The 22,368-nt window shown below is 30.5% G+C and overlaps 1 protein-coding gene across 2 annotated transcripts in view; it reads right to left on the bottom strand.

Annotated features, from left to right (window-relative positions):
- Positions 1–9,916: 9,916 nt before the first annotated feature.
- LOC143248441 (uncharacterized) overlaps positions 9,917–22,368 on the bottom strand; it is a 29,593-nt gene continuing 17,141 nt past the window's right edge. For both annotated transcript variants that reach the window (XM_076496798.1, XM_076496797.1), the window contains exon 4: positions 9,917–12,347. In XM_076496798.1, the coding sequence (XP_076352913.1) occupies positions 10,915–12,347 (1,433 nt within the window). In that variant the 3' untranslated portion in view covers positions 9,917–10,914. The remainder of the gene's footprint in view (positions 12,348–22,368) is intronic.

Raw genomic sequence — 22,368 nt, 5'->3', positions numbered from 1 at the left:
TGACGTTGGTTAACTACAGATTTGAACTGGTAATTCTTTATATAATATTTTTTCTGTATTACAGATGTCCATGTTTCAAACATCAGTATAAGTCTGCGAATCAAAACATCCAATTGACAGATATATATTAAACTAATGAATTTCTAAATGAATACAGCATGTCACAGTTTAGTCTAAATAAATACTTTGCAGGGACAAGTTTAGATATTTTCTGAACCAAGATGTAATGCCATGTTACGAAGTTGCATCACCTTATTTAACTCCTGGGTTTGGGTTCAAACCTGAAACTTCCTACATCCAAAGCAAATCCTCAACTACTTAAGTTGAAGTATTAGCCCAGTTGCTATTATTACTTAGTAAGGAACTTTTTAGCTACTTGCACTCACACAGACACTATCTTATCTTCAGTTGTCAACAGCACAGCACCCACTTCCAAATCTCGTCAGACTGAACAGAAAGGTTTTACTGTCATCATTTAATACACCCGTGAAGTTTTTTCTTTATAGTAATGGGACGTGAATGATGGACTCGGCAGTTTATGTTGCACAAAATAAATCAATACTTAAATGGCTTATTATTCTTTCTTTACAATTTCCTTTTTTTTGAAGTACTGAAAAAACATTTTACCCAAAACTACAAATGGCCGTAAAAAAATTTCCATTTCATCCAAAAACTTCTCTGAATATAAACAAACCAGGGATTATGATGTATATCACACTTTTCTCTTCCTAGCATCTTTGTGTGCTATGTGCTATGACATAATTGAGGCAATTATCACAGACAAAATCTTCATAAAGAGAGTTGAGAAAAAGACTCTTTTTAACTAGATGTTGCACAGATGTTTCTTGGATTTACTTTAAACACACTAACATAACATATAATGTTAGGGAAAACAAGCCAAACTAAAATGATTAATAATTAATATATTTAAAATTTTAAAGCCAGCCTTTATCATTGATATATCTATTGGGGTTTCTTTTAAACCCACTGCCTCCAAAGGCCACCCATTCAACAGGCCAACTAACCTATTTGAAAAATAAAATTCTCACAGCTGATGATGGCTTCTACATTGTCTAAAGCAATATTTCTGTTCCCTAGTTCTATAATTACATTATTAAGTATGAAAAATGTTAATGCATCAACATTATAAATTCCTTTTACAATTTTAAACACAACAATCGGTTCTCCTCTAACTTTTCTTTTTTCAAACAGTTCTAAGGAACTTAATCTCTCCTCATATGAGAACCCCTCCATCCCAGGTTCCATTGTAGTAACCCTTCACTGAACCTTTTCCAACAACTCAATGTTTTCATTAAGGAAAAGAGCACAAGACTAACACCATATTATAAATGTAGCCAAACCAGTGACCTGTACAATGAAATTATAAATTCTATACACTTGTATTCAATATTTCTGTTGATACAACCTAAAATCCTACTTGCCCTACAACAGACTGCTTGGATGGCTTTAGAGATTGAACAACCATTACACCAAGGTCCTTTTCTTTCATGACACTGTTGAGGTTATTCCCATCAAAATTATTGCTATAAATCAAATTATGATAACCCACATGTAATATCTTACATTTATCATAAATAAAACCCATCTGCTCTTTATTCATCCAACTCACCAAATGATCCAAATCCTTTTGTAAAGCAGCAACATCCTCTTCACAGCTAACAACATCCAAAACTTTTATTTAATATCATCAACAACTTAGGTAGTTTATTTACCACTCCATCTATGTTATTAATGTAAATCAAAAATAGAAATTGTTATAAGACTGATCCATGAGGTATGCCACTTGCAATGTTAATTGAGTTTTACTGAACTTTCTTTATAACAACCATTTGGTTTCTTCCCTCCAGCTACTCTTCTATCCAATTTGTTCACTTATCCCCCACATGTATAGAGATAAATTTCTTTACAAGCCTTTTATATAACACTTTACTTAGTGCTTTTTGAAAATACAGGTATACCAAAAAATCTACACCCCTACCCTAATCTATATATTCAGTAACATTTTCAAAACATGTTAAAATATGTGTGAGGTATGATTTTTCCTTGGTGAAGCCATGCTGAGTATTTGATAACATTATAAACTTTGTTAAATGACTTCATAAAGCATCTTTTAACAGACTTTCCAAAACTTATCCGACAACTGACGTAAGACTATAATTACTGGGACAATTTTATCATCTCCCTTGAAGATAGGAGTGACATCAGCTAATTCCAATCTGTTGGTACTTGTCCACTATTCAAAGACTTAAAATAATATCGTAAGTGGCTCACATATCCTTGACCTTCTATTAAAACCCTCAGGGGAATATTATCAGGTCCACAAGTTTTATTGTTCTTTAAAGTTTTATTTTAACAAGCTGAGAATTTATGTAACTGTCTTGTTGAACTTTGTTTTCATCTATCAGTTGTTCAAGATAATGAATTCGTTTGTTTTGAATTTTGCACAAAGCTACGTGAGGGCTATATGCGCTAGCCGTCCCTAATTTAGCAGTGTAAGACTAGAGGGAAGGCAGCTAGTCATCACCACCCACTGCCAACTTTTGGGTTACTCTTTTGCCAACAAATAGTGGAATTGACAGTCACATTACAATGCTTCCATGGCTGAAATTCAAGCATGTTTGGTAAAATTTTGATAATGAATAATACTTAAGTGTTCACAAGTAAAAACTAAAGATGAAACAAATTTTAATAACCTAGTCATTTCTTAGTCATCAGATACAAGCCTTTGTTTATCATCTTTCAAGGGTCCTATTCCCATCCTAACATTTGTTTGCCTGTAATGTATTTTTTTAAAAATCTTCATTGTTAATTTTTACGTTTTCAGCCAAATCTTTTTCATACATCCTTTTAGATGTCCTAATTTCCTGTGTCACCAACTTTCTTGACCTAAATTTTCTACAATACCACTCAATTTAAATTTCTTAAATATGTGATGCTTTTCTGTAACAGGATCTCTTAACACCCTTTTTAAGGCAATCCAGAGTTTTTTTACTTTTCTTTCTGTAAGAAGTAGAATTGTTTTCAATATTGAAAATTTTTTCTTTAATTTGACATTTATTCAGATAACTCAGCTGCCCAATTCACAAAGGATAATTCTTGTTGTATCCCTCCAAAATTAACTTTCCTGAAATTTGGAATCAAAATATCGTTACACCTCATGCAACAAAACATCAAACCTAATACAGCAATGATCGCTTGTACCTAAATGTTCCTCAGTTTCCATGCTCTCAACCATTTCTGTATTAGATGTTAACACTAAATCTAATATAGCATAATTTCTAGTGGATTCCTTGACTAATTGGTTAAGAAAGCCATCTTGAACAGTTTCCAGAAACCTTTCTCCTTCATGATTTCATTATAACATTTAACAATTTATATGTCAGAAAATCACCCATAATTATGACATCATTAACAGGTGAAATATTAATATTCATGATGAGAAACCCACCTGAAATAAAAATGTGTTTCAGAACAGCTGGTATGGGTATTAACATTTTTATTGATAAGGAGAGAACGTTTTGACCTTCCTAGGTCATCTTCAGGTTGAGAAAGGTTAACAATTTTTACAATTAGGTTCACTACTTTCAACCTCAATACTACCCTTTATAACTTCCTGAATGTCTTTATTAATCTTCGTTGATGCATATAAAAGATTAGGCACCTTTTGAAGTCTTGATGTCATTTCCCACAGTTTACTACTCTCTAGCTATTTCTTTTTATTAGGATAGCCTCCAACTTTTCCTACAGTCCACAAATTCTATTTATAAATTGTACATTCTCACTAGCAACTTCTGTAAAATTGCATAGTAGTTCAGAGTTACCAAATAGAACCAATTAATTGCACCTATTACACCTAACAAACTGGGAATGCTTAACCCCCCAACCTAGTCTTATCCACTGTATTATATGTAGAATTAAAATAAGCACTCAGTTTTGTAGACTTGCTCCTAATGCTTCATTTTTAAATGATTTGAAGTATTATTTATAGTTGTTGTAGAAAATATGGGTTAGATCTGTAATACTACAATTAACACTAGTAGCCTGACACTGTTATGCCTATATTTGACAAGTAACTAGTTTTTAGATTGTATTTAATTTGTCTTACAATCTCACTGCAAGTTAAATTATAACTAAGCCTAAAGAACCACTACACACACTAAGCATAATCCCAATTACAGCTGAAGAGTTATGGATTACAAGTTTTGGATCCATTAAACAAAAAAAGAAACAAATAATTTTCATATTAGCCAGAGAAGTGTCTCATAAAACAGCACAAAAAAATTAAAGATAGCAACTATTCTAACAAAAAACTTTAAAAGAATTACATTCATTGTATTTATCAGGTATGAAGTAAAAAGTTAAAACAATAATGAAAAATATTTGCTTGGAACTTTTGTGGCTACTGTTGTTTTATAAGAGTGGTTCTAAGTGATACCACTATTTCACTAGATTAGCCCATAAGTTGAGGTTGTTGTCCAGCTGCTGTCATTTGATTTATAGTTTCAAAATGAAGAATAGCAAGTACAAATAGCTTTCTAGAAACTTTACTGATTTCCTACTCTAAATGCTTTTAGAACTAAATATGACAAATTTAGTTTTGTGAGTAATCTAAAGTAAACACTTAATGTTAATTAACCAAGTCTGAAAAGAAACAAACATTAAAAAAACAAGAAACACAATGAAGTGGTTTTATTACCTTTGGGGATGTTCAACTTTGATCATGAATAGGACCCAAAGACAAATTAACCAACTACGCCAAGCAACCGAAAAACAAGTTAGATCTTCACCTTTCGAGCGTGTTTTACCTCCTACATTAAAACGTTGGACATGGCCATCCATACTCAAACTACCAATGAAAGATTAATTCACTTGTAAGACCTTTTTCCAAATACTTTACTTCTTTCACAATTTATGAACATATATTTCCTGATATACATGAGTACCACACCACTCTGTCAATATAAAAAAACCTAGCAACTAAAGCTAAGTGTAAGAAACTACTGGAAGCAATCTGTGCTGTACGCATCCTGGTTATGATGCAGAATCACTTACTATGGAAACAATTTTCTGGTGTAGACTCCGAGTTGCTCTTAGCATTACAATGGAACCCTGAAGATATGATGGTATTTTTATACAAATTGATGTTGACATAATAATAAAAGAACACAATTAAAACATTGGTAAGAAAATCACACTGACTGGAACAAACTATGGGAAGATTTGAAACAAGAGCTAAGTTCAGTCTCGTGTCTTCTGTTCAACAGTGCCTCTGTGGCCCCAGGAACTTCAGTTTCTGTTATAGACAAAGGAGGTTATAATGCTATTTAGGAATGAAGTGAACTTGGAGGTGTTGAAATGACTTTTGACTGAACAACTTTTGTTTTCTACATATTGTTTATATAAAAAATTCTTGTTACCTTGCAATCAATTTCATGGCCAAAATGTCACATGCAAAAAAAAGGCAGTTTGTCGATTTGTGTTTCTGTATTTGATGTTCGTTTATGCTTAGAAATTCTTTTGTCCACACTAAAATTTCATTTACATTGACCTCTCGTACAGGACAGGCAAGGTATTATATAAACACTTTGGTTTATCCATAAATGTAGTTCTGCTTGAAGCAGGGTTATTTTTAATAGTACTTAAACTTGTGTAATACCGAAGCATAATGAATCTTGTTACGAATCAATCAATAGGCTACAAAAACTACAATGAAGTAGAATACAACAACCAATAAACCCTGTTCCACCATCTCAAGCATTCAAGAATCACAAGTCATAGGTACTCATCATTGGTAAAAGATAACACAAATAACATGCACTATAAAGCAGCTTCGAATTATTCCAAATGAAATATCACATATATCCAGGCATACCAACTAGAATGAAGAAATCACAAGAGAGAACGAAATGTTCAGTAAAATGAAATAAAACATGGACCACACTTGGGCAATAAAAAAAATTTAAAGATTAAAAAATATTGTCCACCAGTCTATAAAAACAAAACATACATAACTAATCATTATTTGAAACATAAATTTCTCTCGTTAAAATAGAATGCAAAAGAAAAAAAAAATTGTAAGCTGTAAAAACATTCTAGAGAAGAAATTTATCTGAAAAATTGGAATTCCTCTTAAAAACACAGAAAGCATGAAACAAAGATTGTATAAGGATATCAAATTTAATTGCATGAATGATGGGAAGGTAGCAAAGAAGACAATGTTATCCTATCATAGAGAAATGAATGATATGAGTGTGGATAGAAATGGTTTAGTAACGTGTTAAAACCACCCACGCTGTAGGAAATAGGGCTATAGAATATTTACATTTGTAAAGAGTACAATGTTTAACCTGCATACAAAACAACAGAGCACGAAACAAGACTGCATTCAAATGTATTGTATTTATTGTCAATGGCTAGAAATAATAGATTGAATATTTGTGAAGTTTTTATATTTTTATTTAAAGAAAGACGGTGGTTAAATCGAGCTTTCTCACATTGCACAGTTCACTGTATACTTTATCTATTCTTCAGTTATGTACTAAATATATGGCATTAAATCAGTTAAGAAAGACGATTGGTTAAATCGAGCTTTCTCACATTGCACAGTTCACTGTATACTTCCAATTATCTATTCTCCAGTTATGTACTAAATATATGGCATGTAAATCAGTTAAGGTAGTCATTTATTACTAGTAAAACTTTTAGTTAAAATGTGTTTGATAGTATGTATGTTAATATCTCCAAGTGCACTTTAGTTAAAATGTGTTTGATAGTATGTATGTTAATATCTCCAAGTGCACTTTAGTTAAAATGTGTTTGATAGTATGTATGTTAATATCTCCAAGTGCACTTTAGTTAAAATGTGTTTGATAGTATGTATGTTAATATCTCCAAGTGCACTTTAGTTAAAATGTGTTTGATAGTATGTATGTTTATATCTCCAAGTGCACTTTAGTTAAAATGTGTTTGATAGTATGTATGTTAATATCTCCAAGTGCACTTTAGTTAAAATGTGTTTGATAGTATGTATGTTAATATCTCCAAGTGCACGTTAGTTAAAATGTGTTTGACAGTTTGTATGTTTATATCTCCAAGTGCACGTTAGTTAAAATGTGTTTGATAGTATGTATGTTAATATCTCCAAGTGCACTTTAGTTAAAATGTGTTTGATAGTATGTATGTTAATATCTCCAAGTGCACTTTAGTTAAAATGTGTTTGACAGTTTGTATGTTTATATCTCCAAGTGCACTTTAGTTAAAATGCGTTTGATAGTATGTATGTTTATATCTCCAAGTGCACTTTAGTTAAAATGTGTTTGATAGTATGTATGTTTATATCTCCAAGTGCACTTTAGTTAAAATGTGTTTGATAGTATGTATGTTTATATCTCCAAGTGCACTTTAGTTAAAATGTGTTTGATACTTTGTATGTTTATATCTCCAAGTGCAATAAGTCATATTTAGTTAATTCTTAATACATAATTTATTTCATGTGAAGGAAACAGACATGTACATTTAAGTCGAGCTATCAAACTGTTAACAAAAGTGCAAGACAATGTACAATATAAAACAATAACAAATCAAAGACTTTACACTAAATATAATAACTGTTTCTACAAATGTGATTCACGTACAGAATAACAAGTAAAAATAATTCCGTTTCTCTCAGGTTATTGCTACAAGACAAATCTCATTGAAAATAAACAATAGGTAATATAACTGTAATATAAAGTAGAACATGCAACATAAAAATAACATTAACAACAGGAAATCTTTTAATATGCTATTTAGGTTTAAAACAACGTTTAATAGATACTTTCAGGACTGCTAGTACAACAACAATATAAATGCACATACATACTATAGACCCCTCAGGAGAAAAACGAATGAACTATAATCGGATATTAAGTTTTGATACGAACTCTTTATGTATAAAAGTTTCACAAACATTCGTTTTTAGTTTAATGACTGGTCACCAGGATGATTAAAACTGTTAACATAATGAATATGTAAAAACATACACTTTTTACCTCCAAAACTGTAAGGTAACCACAATGTTTTCATCTACATTTACATATTTTTATTCCTAGAATTGTACACCAAACATATTACCCAAATTATTGTACTGATTGTAGGCCATAAACCAAAATTTCTTAATAAGGCAAAACAGTACCAGTAAAGTTTTCCACAACTATACCTTACTCAACTGTCTACAAGTATTACCTACTGGTGGACAAGACTTCTTTTTGAACTTCCACACCTAAAGTGATTTACTGTCCATCAATACCATAGTCTACAAGCTCTTCTAATGTACTAGCCTGACTCAGTGTAACAATGGCATACTGATTTTAAGAATGATATTCGTTCATGAATTACAAGTACTGACCTATTTAAACAATGGTGCATTAATCTTCTGGTCATAATTCATTTCATTGCTACAAACAGTAGACTAAATCAATGTAACAATTATAAACTGAGATTTAGAAATACAAACTCTAATACCTACAATAACTAAAGACAGTGGTTTAACTCAATGTAACAGAGTAACAGTATGAAACAGATTACAAGCTATATATTTACCAATTACCATTACCAATACTGACCTGACCTACTGTAACAATGAAACATTCTAGACTACAGAACATTTTTCCTTTAATTGTTACAAATACTGATCTAACTCAGATTTTCTACAACTAAAAATATTTTAAATCATATAACAATGAAGCATAAGGAGATAGTCTACAAAATTTAGTCATAAAGTATTTGTCTGATTCAACATAACAATGAAAACTTGACATATAATTCCTATAACAACAAAACACACCAGTCTCACTCAACATGATAACAAAGCATTCAGACCAAGCCGATGAAACACGTTCCAGAAAATCACAGAAAACTTAAATTTTGTGACAATATAATACAAATGTTTGAGTGTGTACTTGTCAAATGTTACATTTAAGCAGTAAAGTTAAAATAAGTTGAGAAAACATTTAAGTTATACCTATATTACATCAACGAAAACATTCTAACCCAAACTATAAACTGTATGTTTAGGAAACAAAACATCTGATCTATCCTCACCACAATACTTTCACATGATAGGCTGATAGTTTGACAAACAAGCCAATGACTGATTTACTTTACCACAACATTGTGACCAAATATGGCCGTAAAATCTAAAGAACAAACATTCTAGCATTACCAGGAAAACTTTACCAGTTTGTTCAGCAGTATCTATGAAAATATAAGCAGATTGTGATAAAAGAGTATAAAACGTGTCCATTGCTTGTTAAACGAGTTCTTCTAACTCTTCCAAAAGGTAATGATACACGTTAGTTGTTGTCTCGTCACATACAACATTTAAACATAAAATAAAAATTACTTCAAAAATTACAGTGCTATAGCACTAAAACTACACAATGTTAGTGAGGTTCTCAAGTTTTTTATTAAAACTAATGTATCTGGTGAGATCCTGAACAATACTAGTACTTTATAAGGTCATCCTTTACTAAATCCAAAACTTCTATCTCACTTTTAACTTCAAAATTCACATTACCTAGACAAAACACAGTCCATTTATTTGATACAGAACATCAGTAATGCAACAGAGTGAAATTAAAGAAAAGCATTATTATTCACACAATCTGTTTTTTATTTTTAAAATATCTGCACCACAGACAAAGTACTGTGTAAATATGAAATATGTACTCAGCTTTTATATAGCACCTTTTAGTACAGTATTAACATTTCCAAAACTTTAACCATCTGGATTTTGTTAAGTGGTTTCATTTAGAATCGTATGTTACAAAAGGACACATTGTTTCAAAAACCAAACTCTTATGTCTTTATAACTTGTCACTTCTGGTTAATCAATGTCTAATGACTTTACCATGATGCAATATATACAAAAATTTTAATCTTCAAGACAGACATCACAAAGGTACCAATTTCTGAAAACTACTACTGCAGAAGACAAAACATAGCATGGAAAAAAATGTTTCTGTAACCCAGTGATTTATTTAACTTTCTTTTTAATATGTAAACAAAGCACTGGTTATTTACATTACTAAAAGTGTTTGAAGACACTGAAAAGATATAATTAAAACCATAAATACAAAACAACATTTATATTAGAATGTCTTTTCTTTTCTTTTAAACTTAACTCACTACCAAAGTACCAATATGTATAATTTATCTTACCTCCCACGAGTCTCTTTGTTTAAAACCATTTGAAATATTGTGGTAAAACCTTGAACTTCATTAAATAAAACTATTATGGTGTCAAAAACAATCCATGTTTATCGATTCATGACCATTACTATTGTTATGTCAATACAATTAAAAATTCTTCCACTTGGTAGACTAAACTTCACAGTTTCAAATCATAAATAAACCAAAATGAGTTTTTCTTCCTCGATTTCTCTTAATAATAACTTTACAAATGAGCATATATACACATAACTCGTACACAAAATCTTTCATTTACAACAAGTACAAAAATTAAAATGCTACTTACTATTTCCAATAATCGAAATTATACAGGCGCATTGAACATCAGTTGTATCTTTAACTCTATCATAATTACAACTGAAAATATTTATTAATAAACTTAGTTATTTTATTATACATGTACTAAGTAAAACAACTTTCTATATGCACAGACATGTCACGAATAAAAAAACAACAACAAAATTTCTTTTAGTCATCAAGTGGGTTTAAGAAAACTTTGAACAGTAACACTACTTGGACAACACAAGGAAGTACATACTGCAGTTTTCATTCACTCTAAAATCAGACAATAATATACCTCATGTCAAAAATCTATTGAAGTGGGAAAATTTTAGTAGCTCATTCAAATTTCATATTTTTCAAGTACAACAAAATTTTATAAAATCAAATCCACTTAAGTTCAGTGCTGTGGAGATGAGAGGCAAGTTGTTGGTGTTGGTTAGAAAATAAGGGAGGTTCAGAGATCTGTGCACAGCCTGGATGAACTGGTGGTGGTGGAGGAAGACCCACCTGGGGAAAATGAGCAGTACTGACCATGGTATGATATGGAAAAGCTTCTCTGAGAGGAAAAGAGTACTCAGTGGGATTAGGAGAAACCTGAGGAACCATGACAGATGGAGGAGGCATGTTAAAGGTTGGAGGTGGAACAGACAAATCAAAAAGCAAAGGAAACACTGGATATTTGGTTCCTTGTGTGGGAATTGTTGCTACAGTCATCTGTGGACAAACCACAGTCTGTTGTGTGGAGCCAAAACTAATTGTAAGAGATTGCTGACTGTGTCCTGTGTAAGATGACGAACGAGGATGAAGAGCTGATGACTGTGGCGGAGCTGTCACAGAAGGGTAAAACATGTAGCTCTGTGGAAAGATAATCCCTGGAGAAAGCGAATTCTCCACAGAAATCATGGGAATACTTCCAATGGATAACACAGGGTGTGATGAAGAAGAATGAATACTGGAACTGCTTGCTGTATTTGTACACTCTGTGTCAGTTTTTTCTTTTTTAGTAGATAAATCGGTGAATTCTCTATGTCTCTTTTTCTTTGGAATTTTTTCGTAAGCAAGGTTACGCTTCTCGTGTTTATTCCTTTTGGATCCGTGTCCTCCGTGACCATCATTAAAGGAACTCCTAACTGCATGGAAAGGTAATTCACAACTGTTCCCATCCTGAAAGTTGTTCCTAGGTAGCCAAATCTCAGGACTACACCTGTTTTTCTCTGGTTTTATAAAACAGCCTGAGCCCAACTTACGTTCAGGACTGATCTTGTTGTTCAAGGTTGAGGAATGAGAAACTGTCAAGGAGGTAACATCAGAAGTTGGAGGTAATTCAGGAGAAACCGATGGTGTGCTTGGAGGCGTGTCTGGGGGAGTTCTTGGTCCCCTTCTGGTGTGCAGTTGTTCTGAAGAATCTGATCCACTTGTTTGAATAGATTCACTTTGCGAAGTGTCTGTATTATGATCCCTTAAATTAGATGAATTTCCAGAGCCTATTGGATGAACAGCTTTGAATTTAATGGACACTGAATTTTCCTGGCCATTCGAGGATGACTGGCCATGCTTTATACTGTCTATGACCCATTTTCTGGATCCAATCTCTCTCAGAGGTTTCATTCCTGTTTTACCCGGAGAACTAGTCTGATGCTCAGTCTTTCGAACTGGACGCTGGTTGTCAGTTTTGTGTTTGTCTAAGACCTTCTTGGGAGGATGATTTGGCATTGAAGCTAAAGCAACAAGTTTCTCAAAACCACTACTAATCCTTGCTTGCCAGTTTCTACCTAGGAAACGTCTGGAGCGCTTCTTCTGTGAGCCTCTTTTCTCTATGTGAAGAAAGAAGTTTTAGTATAATTCAACAAATAAACTCAAGGACACAGAAATCATGACATATATTAGTTAAAAGAGCTTACAGTGCATAATACTTCACAAGTGAATATGCTACAGTCATACTGTAAGTCAATGGTAGAACACTTACAGTTTGAATGAATATCCAACAAAGTTTAAAATTAGCCATTTAATCCATGAAAGATAATGATGGTTTTAATTTGTTAATATAATACATGAAATAACTTTCTTACAGTAGGTATCTAGTGAAAGAGCAAAACACACATATCTCCATTTCAAAGCTTCTAGAATTAAACAGGAGTAACATACTTAAATGTCAAACCATAAGACACACTAACCTGAATATTAACAAAGAAAGATATGAAATTATTAAGAGGCACAAGTTAACTGATTTACAACATATATTATGGAAATAAGAGAGCACTGAACACATTCAACTGTCACATTAACATATTATACAGACATCTAACACATTCAACTGTCGCATTAACATATTATACAGACATCTGTACTCGTATCATGAAGCATTTTGATTAACCAGTACACAGATGTGCCCTTGGTCAATAATTACATTTTCGTTCCCAATGGGATACTTAAAAAGTAAACTTTTAAGAACTATGTTTTATGAGTTTTAGACCAATAAAATTAATAATTTAAAGTACATGTATAAGTTCTTTAATTGGGAAAAAAATGTACTTATGTTACATATGGAGACTTATGAATTGCTAAGATAAACTTAAAAGATCCTGGAATAGTTAAAAGTTTATAAATTAAACCCATTGTCCAAGTCTAAAGGAAATAAAACATGGTTAAACAGGGCTAAATACAAGCCTTAATCTCTCTCAACCAGTTATCTAAGGATAAAGTAATTCATCATTTTTCTTCAAAATCTGTTGAAAAAACTTTTATGAAATCAAACTAATATTAACAAAGATGTAACTGAATACAGAAATTTTACAAATCATGTACAAAACACTGAATTTTATTTTCAGTACACTAAGAAAGTTTGGGTATAGCACATACAGTAACAAAAACAATAACATTGTATGATCATAAGATGTTCTCCAGTGTTTTCACACTCATTGTACTTGTAGTGCTGCTATTTAACAGGTTTTAAGTTAATACCAATTCTGTCAGTAAGTCATTCAAACTGTGAGAGTAAATTTATATTACTGGATAATTCATACAACTGAACAGCAGTTTTAAAATTCCATATTTTCTAATACAAAAAAGGATACGATATATTTAAAATTCAGTTTATGTCAATACGATAGGGCTCGAAATTAACAGTAGGCACTGTAAAAAGTTAGTGGCCATCAAAAGACACCATATTTTTCTTAATTAATGATACACATGATTATAAATATCAGACCAGCAACAAAAGTTTCTCCGATTTTCTTTATTCTGTATATCTAGTTTTTAGTTTACATTATGAAATGCAATTATCACAGTAACTGACAGACATAAAATACATTTTATGAATGTAACATAGAATTATAAAAAAGGTATATATGGGAAATGGCTAAGTGTGTTTGCAGTTAAGCACAAAGTTACACAAAGAGCTATTTGTGCTCTGCCAACCACATGTATAAAAAAACCTTTTTTTTCATGTTATAAGCCTGCAGACGTACCACTGAGGTACTAGAACATAACTAATAAAGAAAAGAACGTTTATAATCTTTAGAATGTATATAAGCCTGCAGACGTACCACTGAGGTACTAGAACATAACTAATAAAGAAAAGAACGTTTATAGTCTTTAGAATGTATATAAGCCTGCAGACGTACCACTGAGGTACTAGGAAATAACTAATAAAGAAAAGAACGTTTATAGTCTTTAGAATGTATGTAAGACTGCAGACGTACCACTGAGGTACTAGAAAATAACTAATAAAGAAAAGAACGTTTATAGTCTTTAGAATGTATGTAAGACTGCAGACGTACCACTGAGGTACTAGAAAATAACTAATAAAGAAAAGAACGTTTATAGTCTTTAGAATGTATATAAGCCTGCAAACGTACCACTGAGGTACTAGAAAATAACTAATAAAGAAAAGAACGTTTATAGTCTTTAGAATGTATATAAGCCTGCAGACGTACCACTGAGGTACTAGGAAATAACTAATAAAGAAAAGAACGTTTATAGTCTTTAGAATGTATATAAGCCTGCAGACTTACCACTGAGGTACTAGAAAATAACTAATAAAGAAAAGAACGTTTATAGTCTTTAGAATGTATGTAAGACTGCAGACGTACCACTGAGGTACTAGAAAATAACTAATAAAGAAAAGAAGGTTTATAGTCTTTAGAATGTATATAAGCCTGCAGACGTACCACTGAGGTACTAGAACATAACTAATAAAGAAAAGAAGGTTTATAGTCTTTAGAATGTATATAAGCCTGCAGACTTACCACTGAGGTACTAGAAAATAACTAATAAAGAAAAGAAGGTTTATAGTCTTTAGAATGTATATAAGCCTGCAGACGTACCACTGAGGTACTAGAAAATAACTAATAAAGAAAAGAACGTTTATAGTCTTTAGAATGTATATAAGCCTGCAGGCGTTACCACTGAGGTACTAGAAAATAACTAATAAAGAAAAGAACGTTTATAGTCTTTAGAATGTATACAAGCCTGCAGACGTACCACTGAGGTACTAGAAAATAACTAATAAAGAAAAGAACGTTTATAGTATTTAGAATGTATATAAGCCTGCAGACTTACCACTGAGGTACTAGAACATAACTAATAAAGAAAAGAAGGTTTATAGTCTTTAGAATGTATATAAGCCTGCAGACTTACCACTGAGGTACTAGAACATAACTAATAAAGAAAAGAACGTTTATAGTCTTTAGAATGTATATAAGCCTGCAGACGTACCACTGAGGTACTAGAAAATAACTAATAAAGAAAAGAACGTTTATAGTCTTTAGAATGTATATAAGCCTGCAGACGTACAACTGAGGTACTAGGAAATAACTAATAAAGAAAAGAACGTTTATAGTCTTTAGAATGTATATAAGCCTGCAGACTTACCACTGAGGTACTAGGAAATAACTAATAAAGAAAAGAAGGTTTATAGTCTTTAGAATGTATATAAGCCTGCAGACTTACCACTGAGGTACTAGAACATAACTAATAAAGAAAAGAACGTTTATAGTCTTTAGAATGTATATAAGCCTGCAGACTTACCACTGAGGTACTAGAACATAACTAATAAAGAAAAAACGTTTATAGTCTTTAGAATGTATATAAGCCTGCAGGCATACCACTGAGGTACTAGAAAATAACTAATAAAGAAAAGAACGTTTATAGTCTTTAGAATGTATATAAGCCTGCAGACGTACCACTGAGGTACTAGGAAATAACTAATAAAGAAAAGAACGTTTATAGTCTTTAGAATGTATATAAGCCTGCAGACTTACCACTGAGGTACTAGAAAATAACTAATAAAGAAAAGAACGTTTATAGTATTTAGAATGTATATAAGCCTGCAGACGTACCACTGAGGTACTAGGAAATAACTAATAAAGAAAAGAACGTTTATAGTCTTTAGAATGTATATAAGCCTGCAGACGTACCACTGAGGTACTAGAAAATAACTAATAAAGAAAAGAACGTTTATAGTCTTTAGAATGTATATAAGCCTGCAGACGTACCACTGAGGTACTAGGAAATAACTAATAAAGAAAAGAACGTTTATAGTCTTTAGAATGTATATAAGCCTGCAGACTTACCACTGAGGTACTAGAAAATAACTAATAAAGAAAAAACGTTTATAATCTTTAGAATGTATACAAGCCTGCAGACGCACTACCAATGAGGTACTAGAAAATAACTAATAAAGAAAAAACGTTTATAGTCTTTAGAATGTATATAAGCCTGCAGACGTACCACTGAGGTACTAGGAAATAACTAATAAAGAAAAGAACATTTATAGTCTTTAGAATGTATATAAGCCTGCAGACTTACCACTGAGGTACTAGAAAATAACTAATAAAGAAAAAACGTTTATAATCTTTAGAATGTATACAAGCCTGCAGACGTACCAATGAGGTACTAGAAAATAACTAATAAAGAAAAAACGTTTATAGTCTTTAGAATGTATATAAGCCTGCAGACGTACCACTGAGGTACTAGAAAATAACTAATAAAGAAAAGAATACATTTATAATCTTTAGAATGTATATAAGCCTGCAGACTTACCACTGAGGTAATAGAAAATAACTAATAAAGAAAAGAACGTTTATAGTCTTTAGAATGTATATAAGCCTGCAGACGTACCACTGAGGTACTAGAAAATAACTAAGAAGGAAAAGAACGTTTATAATCTTTAGAATGTATGTAGAAATGAAACTGATATTAAACTGTTAGGTATTCTCTGTGGTGAGATCTTTAGAGGCCGTTACGTTACCACTTAACTGATAGATTAGGCTTACTGTTTGGAATCTCTTCAATAACAGGAACATGTGTACAAAGAAACTTGCATCACCAAACAACAAATGTGTAGGTGCTTCTTAAAAACATTGAAGATTATTGTAATTTGTGCTATAAAGTCACAACTGTTAACTCGGTTACTAATCAAAACGTGGCACATTAATAAACACGTGACAATAAAGATGGTGTCCAGCGTGCATTAAGGAAAATAAATATATCAAGTTATTTTGGTATCTAAAAGTTGAATCTGTAATGGAAATTTGTAATAATATGTTTTAGTCAGAGTAAACAATGTATTTAGTGCCATGCCACAAGCATAACTAATTAAAAGTTTCTACTTATAAACATTAAAAAACATTGTTTTATCAGCAGGTCACTCTCACTATTAGCTACATTTTAAGATGCAACTCCAATATCTGATGAGATTTTGCCAATTTTGAAGGTCTACATTATTCCTAATTACTGATTCTAAGCTGACACTGCAAAATATTTTATAATAGTGAAAAATAAATGAAGATAAGGTATTTGCACTTGATACACTAACTAGTATAATCTGTATTACTGATAACAATAAGAAAATGACAGTGTAATGTATGAAGTACTTGATATACTAACTAGTATAATCTGTATTACTGATAACAATAACAAAATAACAGTGTAATGTATGAAGTACTTGATACACTAACTAGTATAATCAGTATTACTGATAACAATAACAAAATAACAGTGTAATGTATGAAGTACTTGATATACTAACTAGTATAATCTGTATCTCTGATAACAATAACAAAATGACAGTGTGTAATGTATGAAGTACTTGATATACTAACTAGTATAATCTGTATTACTGATAACAATAACAAAATGACAGTGTAATGTATGAAGTACTTGATATACTAACTAGTATAATCTGTATTACTGATAACAATAACAAAATGACAGTGTGTAATGTATGAAGTACTTGATATACTAACTAGTATAATCTGTATTACTGATAACAATAACAAAATGACAGTGTAATGTATGAAGTACTTGATATACTAACTAGTATAATCTGTATTACTGATAACAATAACAAAATAACAGTGTGTAATGTATGAAGTACTTGATATACTAACTAGTATAATCTGTATTACTGATAACAATAACAAAATGACAGTGTGTAATGTATGAAGTACTTGATATACTAACTAGTATAATCTGTATTACTGATAACAATAACAAAATGACAGTGTAATGTATGAAGTACTTGATATACTAACTAGTATAATCTGTATTACTGATAACAATAACAAAATGACACAGTGTGTAATGTATGAAGTACTTGATATACTAACTAGTATAATCTGTATCACTGATAACAATAAGAAAATGACAGTGTGTAATGTATGAAGTACTTGATATACTAACTAGTATAATCTGTATTACTGATAACAATAACAAAATGACAGTGTAATGTATGAAGTACTTGATATACTAACTAGTATAATCTGTATCACTGATAACAATAACAAAATGACACAGTGTGTAATGTATGAAGTACTTGATATACTAACTAGTATAATCTGTATCACTGATAACAACAAAATGACAGTGTAATGTATGAAGTACTTGATATACTAACTAGTATAATCTGTATCACTGATAACAATAACAAAATAACAGTGTAATGTATGAAGTACTTGATATACTAACTAGTATAATCTGTATTACTGATAACAATAACAAAATGACAGTGTGTAATGTATGAAGTACTTGATACACTAACTAGTATAATCTGTATTACTGATAACAATAACAAAATGACAGTGTGTAATGTATGAAGTACTTGATACACTAACTAGTATAATCTGTATTACTGATAACAATAACAAAATGACAGTGTGTAATGTATGAAGTACTTGATACACTAACTAGTATAATCTGTATTACTGATAACAATAACAAAATGACAGTGTGTAATGTATGAAGTACTTGATATACTAACTAGTATAATCTGTATCTCTGATAACAATAACAAAATGACAGTGTAATGTATGAAGTACTTGATATACTAACTAGTATAATCTGTATCACTGATAACAATAACAAAATAACAGTGTGTAATGTATGAAGTACTTGATATACTAACTAGTATAATCTGTATCGCTGATAACAATAACAAAATGACAGTGTGTAATGTATGAAGTACTTGATATACTAACTAGTATAATCTGTATCACTGATAACAATAACAAAATGACAGTGTGTAATGTATGAAGTACTTGATATACTAACTAGTATAATCTGTATTACTGATAACAATAACAAAATGACAGTGTAATGTATGAAGTACTTGATATACTAACTAGTATAATCTGTATTACTGATAACAATAACAAAATGACAGTGTGTAATGTATGAAGTACTTGATATACTAACTAGTATAATCTGTATTACTGATAACAATAACAAAATGACAGTATAATGTATGAAGTACTTGATATACTAACTAGTATAATCTGTATTACTGATAACAATAACAAAATGACAGTGTAATGTATGAAGTACTTGATATACTAACTAGTATAATCTGTATTACTGATAACAATAACAAAATGACAGTGTGTAATGTATGAAGTACTTGATATACTAACTAGTATAATCTGTATCACTGATAACAATAACAAAATGACAGTGTAATGTATGAAGTACTTGATATACTAACTAGTATAATCTGTATCACTGATAACAATAACAAAATGACAGTGTAATGTATGAAGTACTTGATATACTAACTAGTATAATCTGTATTACTGATAATAACAAAATGACAGTGTAATGTATGAAGTACTTGATATACTAACTAGTATAATCTGTAACACTGATAACAATAACAAAATGACAGTGTGTAATGTATGAAGTACTTGATATACTAACTAGTATATTCTTTATCTCTGATAACTATAACAAAATGACAGTGTAATGTATGAAGTACTTGATATACTAACTAGTATAATCTGTATTACTGATAACAATAACAAAATGACAGTGTGTAATGTATGAAGTACTTGATACACTAACTAGTATAATCTGTATTACTGATAACAATAACAAAATGACAGTGTGTAATGTATGAAGTACTTGATATACTAACTAGTATAATCTGTATCACTGATAACAATAACAAAATGACAGAGTGTAATGTATGAAGTACTTCATATACTAACTAGTATAATCTGTATCACTGATAACAATAACAAAATGACAGTGTAATGTATGAAGTAATTGATATACTAACTACTATAATCTGTATCTCTGATAACAATAACAAAATGACAGTGTAATGTATGAAGTACTTGATATACTAACTAGTATAATCTGTATCACTGATAACAATAACAAAATGACAGTGTAATGTATGAAGTACTTGATATACTAACTAGTATAATCTGTATCACTGATAACAACAAAATGACAGTGTGTAATGTATGAAGTACTTGATACACTAACTAGTATAATCTGTATTACTGATAACAATAACAAAATGACAGTGTGTAATGTATGAAGTACTTGATATACTAACTAGTATAATCTGTATCAGTGATAACAATAACAAAATGACAGTGTGTAATGTATGAAGTACTTGATACACTAACTAATATAATCTGTATTACTGATAACAATAACAAAATGACAGTGTGTAATGTATGAAGTACTTGATATACTAACTAGTATAATCTGTATCACTGATAAGAATAACAAAATGACAGTGTGTAATGTATGAAGTACTTGATATACTAACTAGTATAATCTGTATCACTGATAACAATAACAAAATGACAGTGTAATGTATGAAGTACTTGATATACTAACTAGTATAATCTGTATCTCTGATAACAATAACAAAATGACAGTGTAATGTATGAAGTACTTGATATACTAACTAGTATAATCTGTATCACTGATAACAATAACAAAATGACAGTGTAATGTATGAAGTACTTCATATACTAACTAGTATAATCTGTATCACTGATAACAATAACAAAATGACAGTGTGTAATGTATGAAGTACTTGATATACTAACTAGTATAATCTGTATTACTGATAACAATAACAAAATGACAGTGTAATGTATGAAGTACTTGATATACTAACTAGTATAATCTGTATTACTGATAACAATAACAAAATGACAGTGTAATGTATGAAGTACTTGATAAACTAACTAGTATAATCTGTATTACTGATAACAATAACAAAATGACAGTGTAATGTATGAAGTACTTGATATACTAACTAGTATAATCTGTATCACTGATAACAATAACAAAATGACAGAGTGTAATGTATGAAGTACTTGATATACTAACTAGTGTAATCTGTATTACTGATAACAATAACAAAATGACAGTGTGTAATGTATGAAGTACTTGATATACTAACTAGTATAATCTGTATTACTGATAACAATAACAAAATGACAGTGTGTAATGTATGAAGTACTTGATATACTAACTAGTATAATCTGTATTACTGATAACAATAACAAAATGACAGTGTGTAATGTATGAAGTACTTGATATACTAACTAGTATAATCTGTATTACTGATAACAATAACAAAATGACAGTGTAATGTATGAAGTACTTGATATACTAACTAGTATAATCTGTATTACTGATAACAATAACAAAATGACAGTGTGTAATGTATGAAGTACTTGATATACTAACTAGTATAATCTGTATTACTGATAACAATAACAAAATGACAGTGTAATGTATGAAGTACTTGATATACTAACTAGTATAATCTGTATTACTGATAACAATAACAAAATGACAGTGTAATGTATGAAGTACTTGATATACTAACTAGTATAATCTGTATTACTGATAACAATAACAAAATGACAGTGTGTAATGTATGAAGTACTTGATATACTAACTAGTATAATCTGTATTACTGATAACAATAACAAAATGACAGTGTGTAATGTATGAAGTACTTGATATACTAACTAGTATAATCTGTATTACTGATAACAATAACAAAATGACAGTGTAATGTATGAAGTACTTGATATACTAACTAGTATAATCTGTATTACTGATAACAATAACAAAATGACAGTGTGTAATGTATGAAGTACTTGATATACTAACTAGTATAATCTGTATTACTGATAACAATAACAAAATGACAGTGTAATGTATGAAGTACTTGATATACTAACTAGTATAATCTGTATTACTGATAACAATAACAAAATGACAGTGTAATGTATGAAGTACTTGATATACTAACTAGTATAATCTGTATCACTGATAACAATAACAAAATGACAGTGTAATGTATGAAGTACTTGATATACTAACTAGTATAATCTGTATCACTGATAACAATAACAAAATGACAGTGTAATGTATGAAGTACTTGATATACTAACTAGTATAATCTGTATTACTGATAACAATAACAAAATGACAGTGTAATGTATGAAGTACTTGATATACTAACTAGTATAATCTGTATTACTGATAACAATAACAAAATGACAGTGTAATGTATGAAGT

The sequence above is a fragment of the Tachypleus tridentatus genome, chromosome 4 (genome assembly GCF_004210375.1).
Source record: "Tachypleus tridentatus isolate NWPU-2018 chromosome 4, ASM421037v1, whole genome shotgun sequence".
In the NCBI taxonomy this organism is placed as follows: domain Eukaryota; kingdom Metazoa; phylum Arthropoda; class Merostomata; order Xiphosura; family Limulidae; genus Tachypleus; species Tachypleus tridentatus.
The sequence above is the reverse complement of the archived record's forward strand: the minus strand, read 5'-3'. Positions and strand labels throughout refer to the sequence as shown.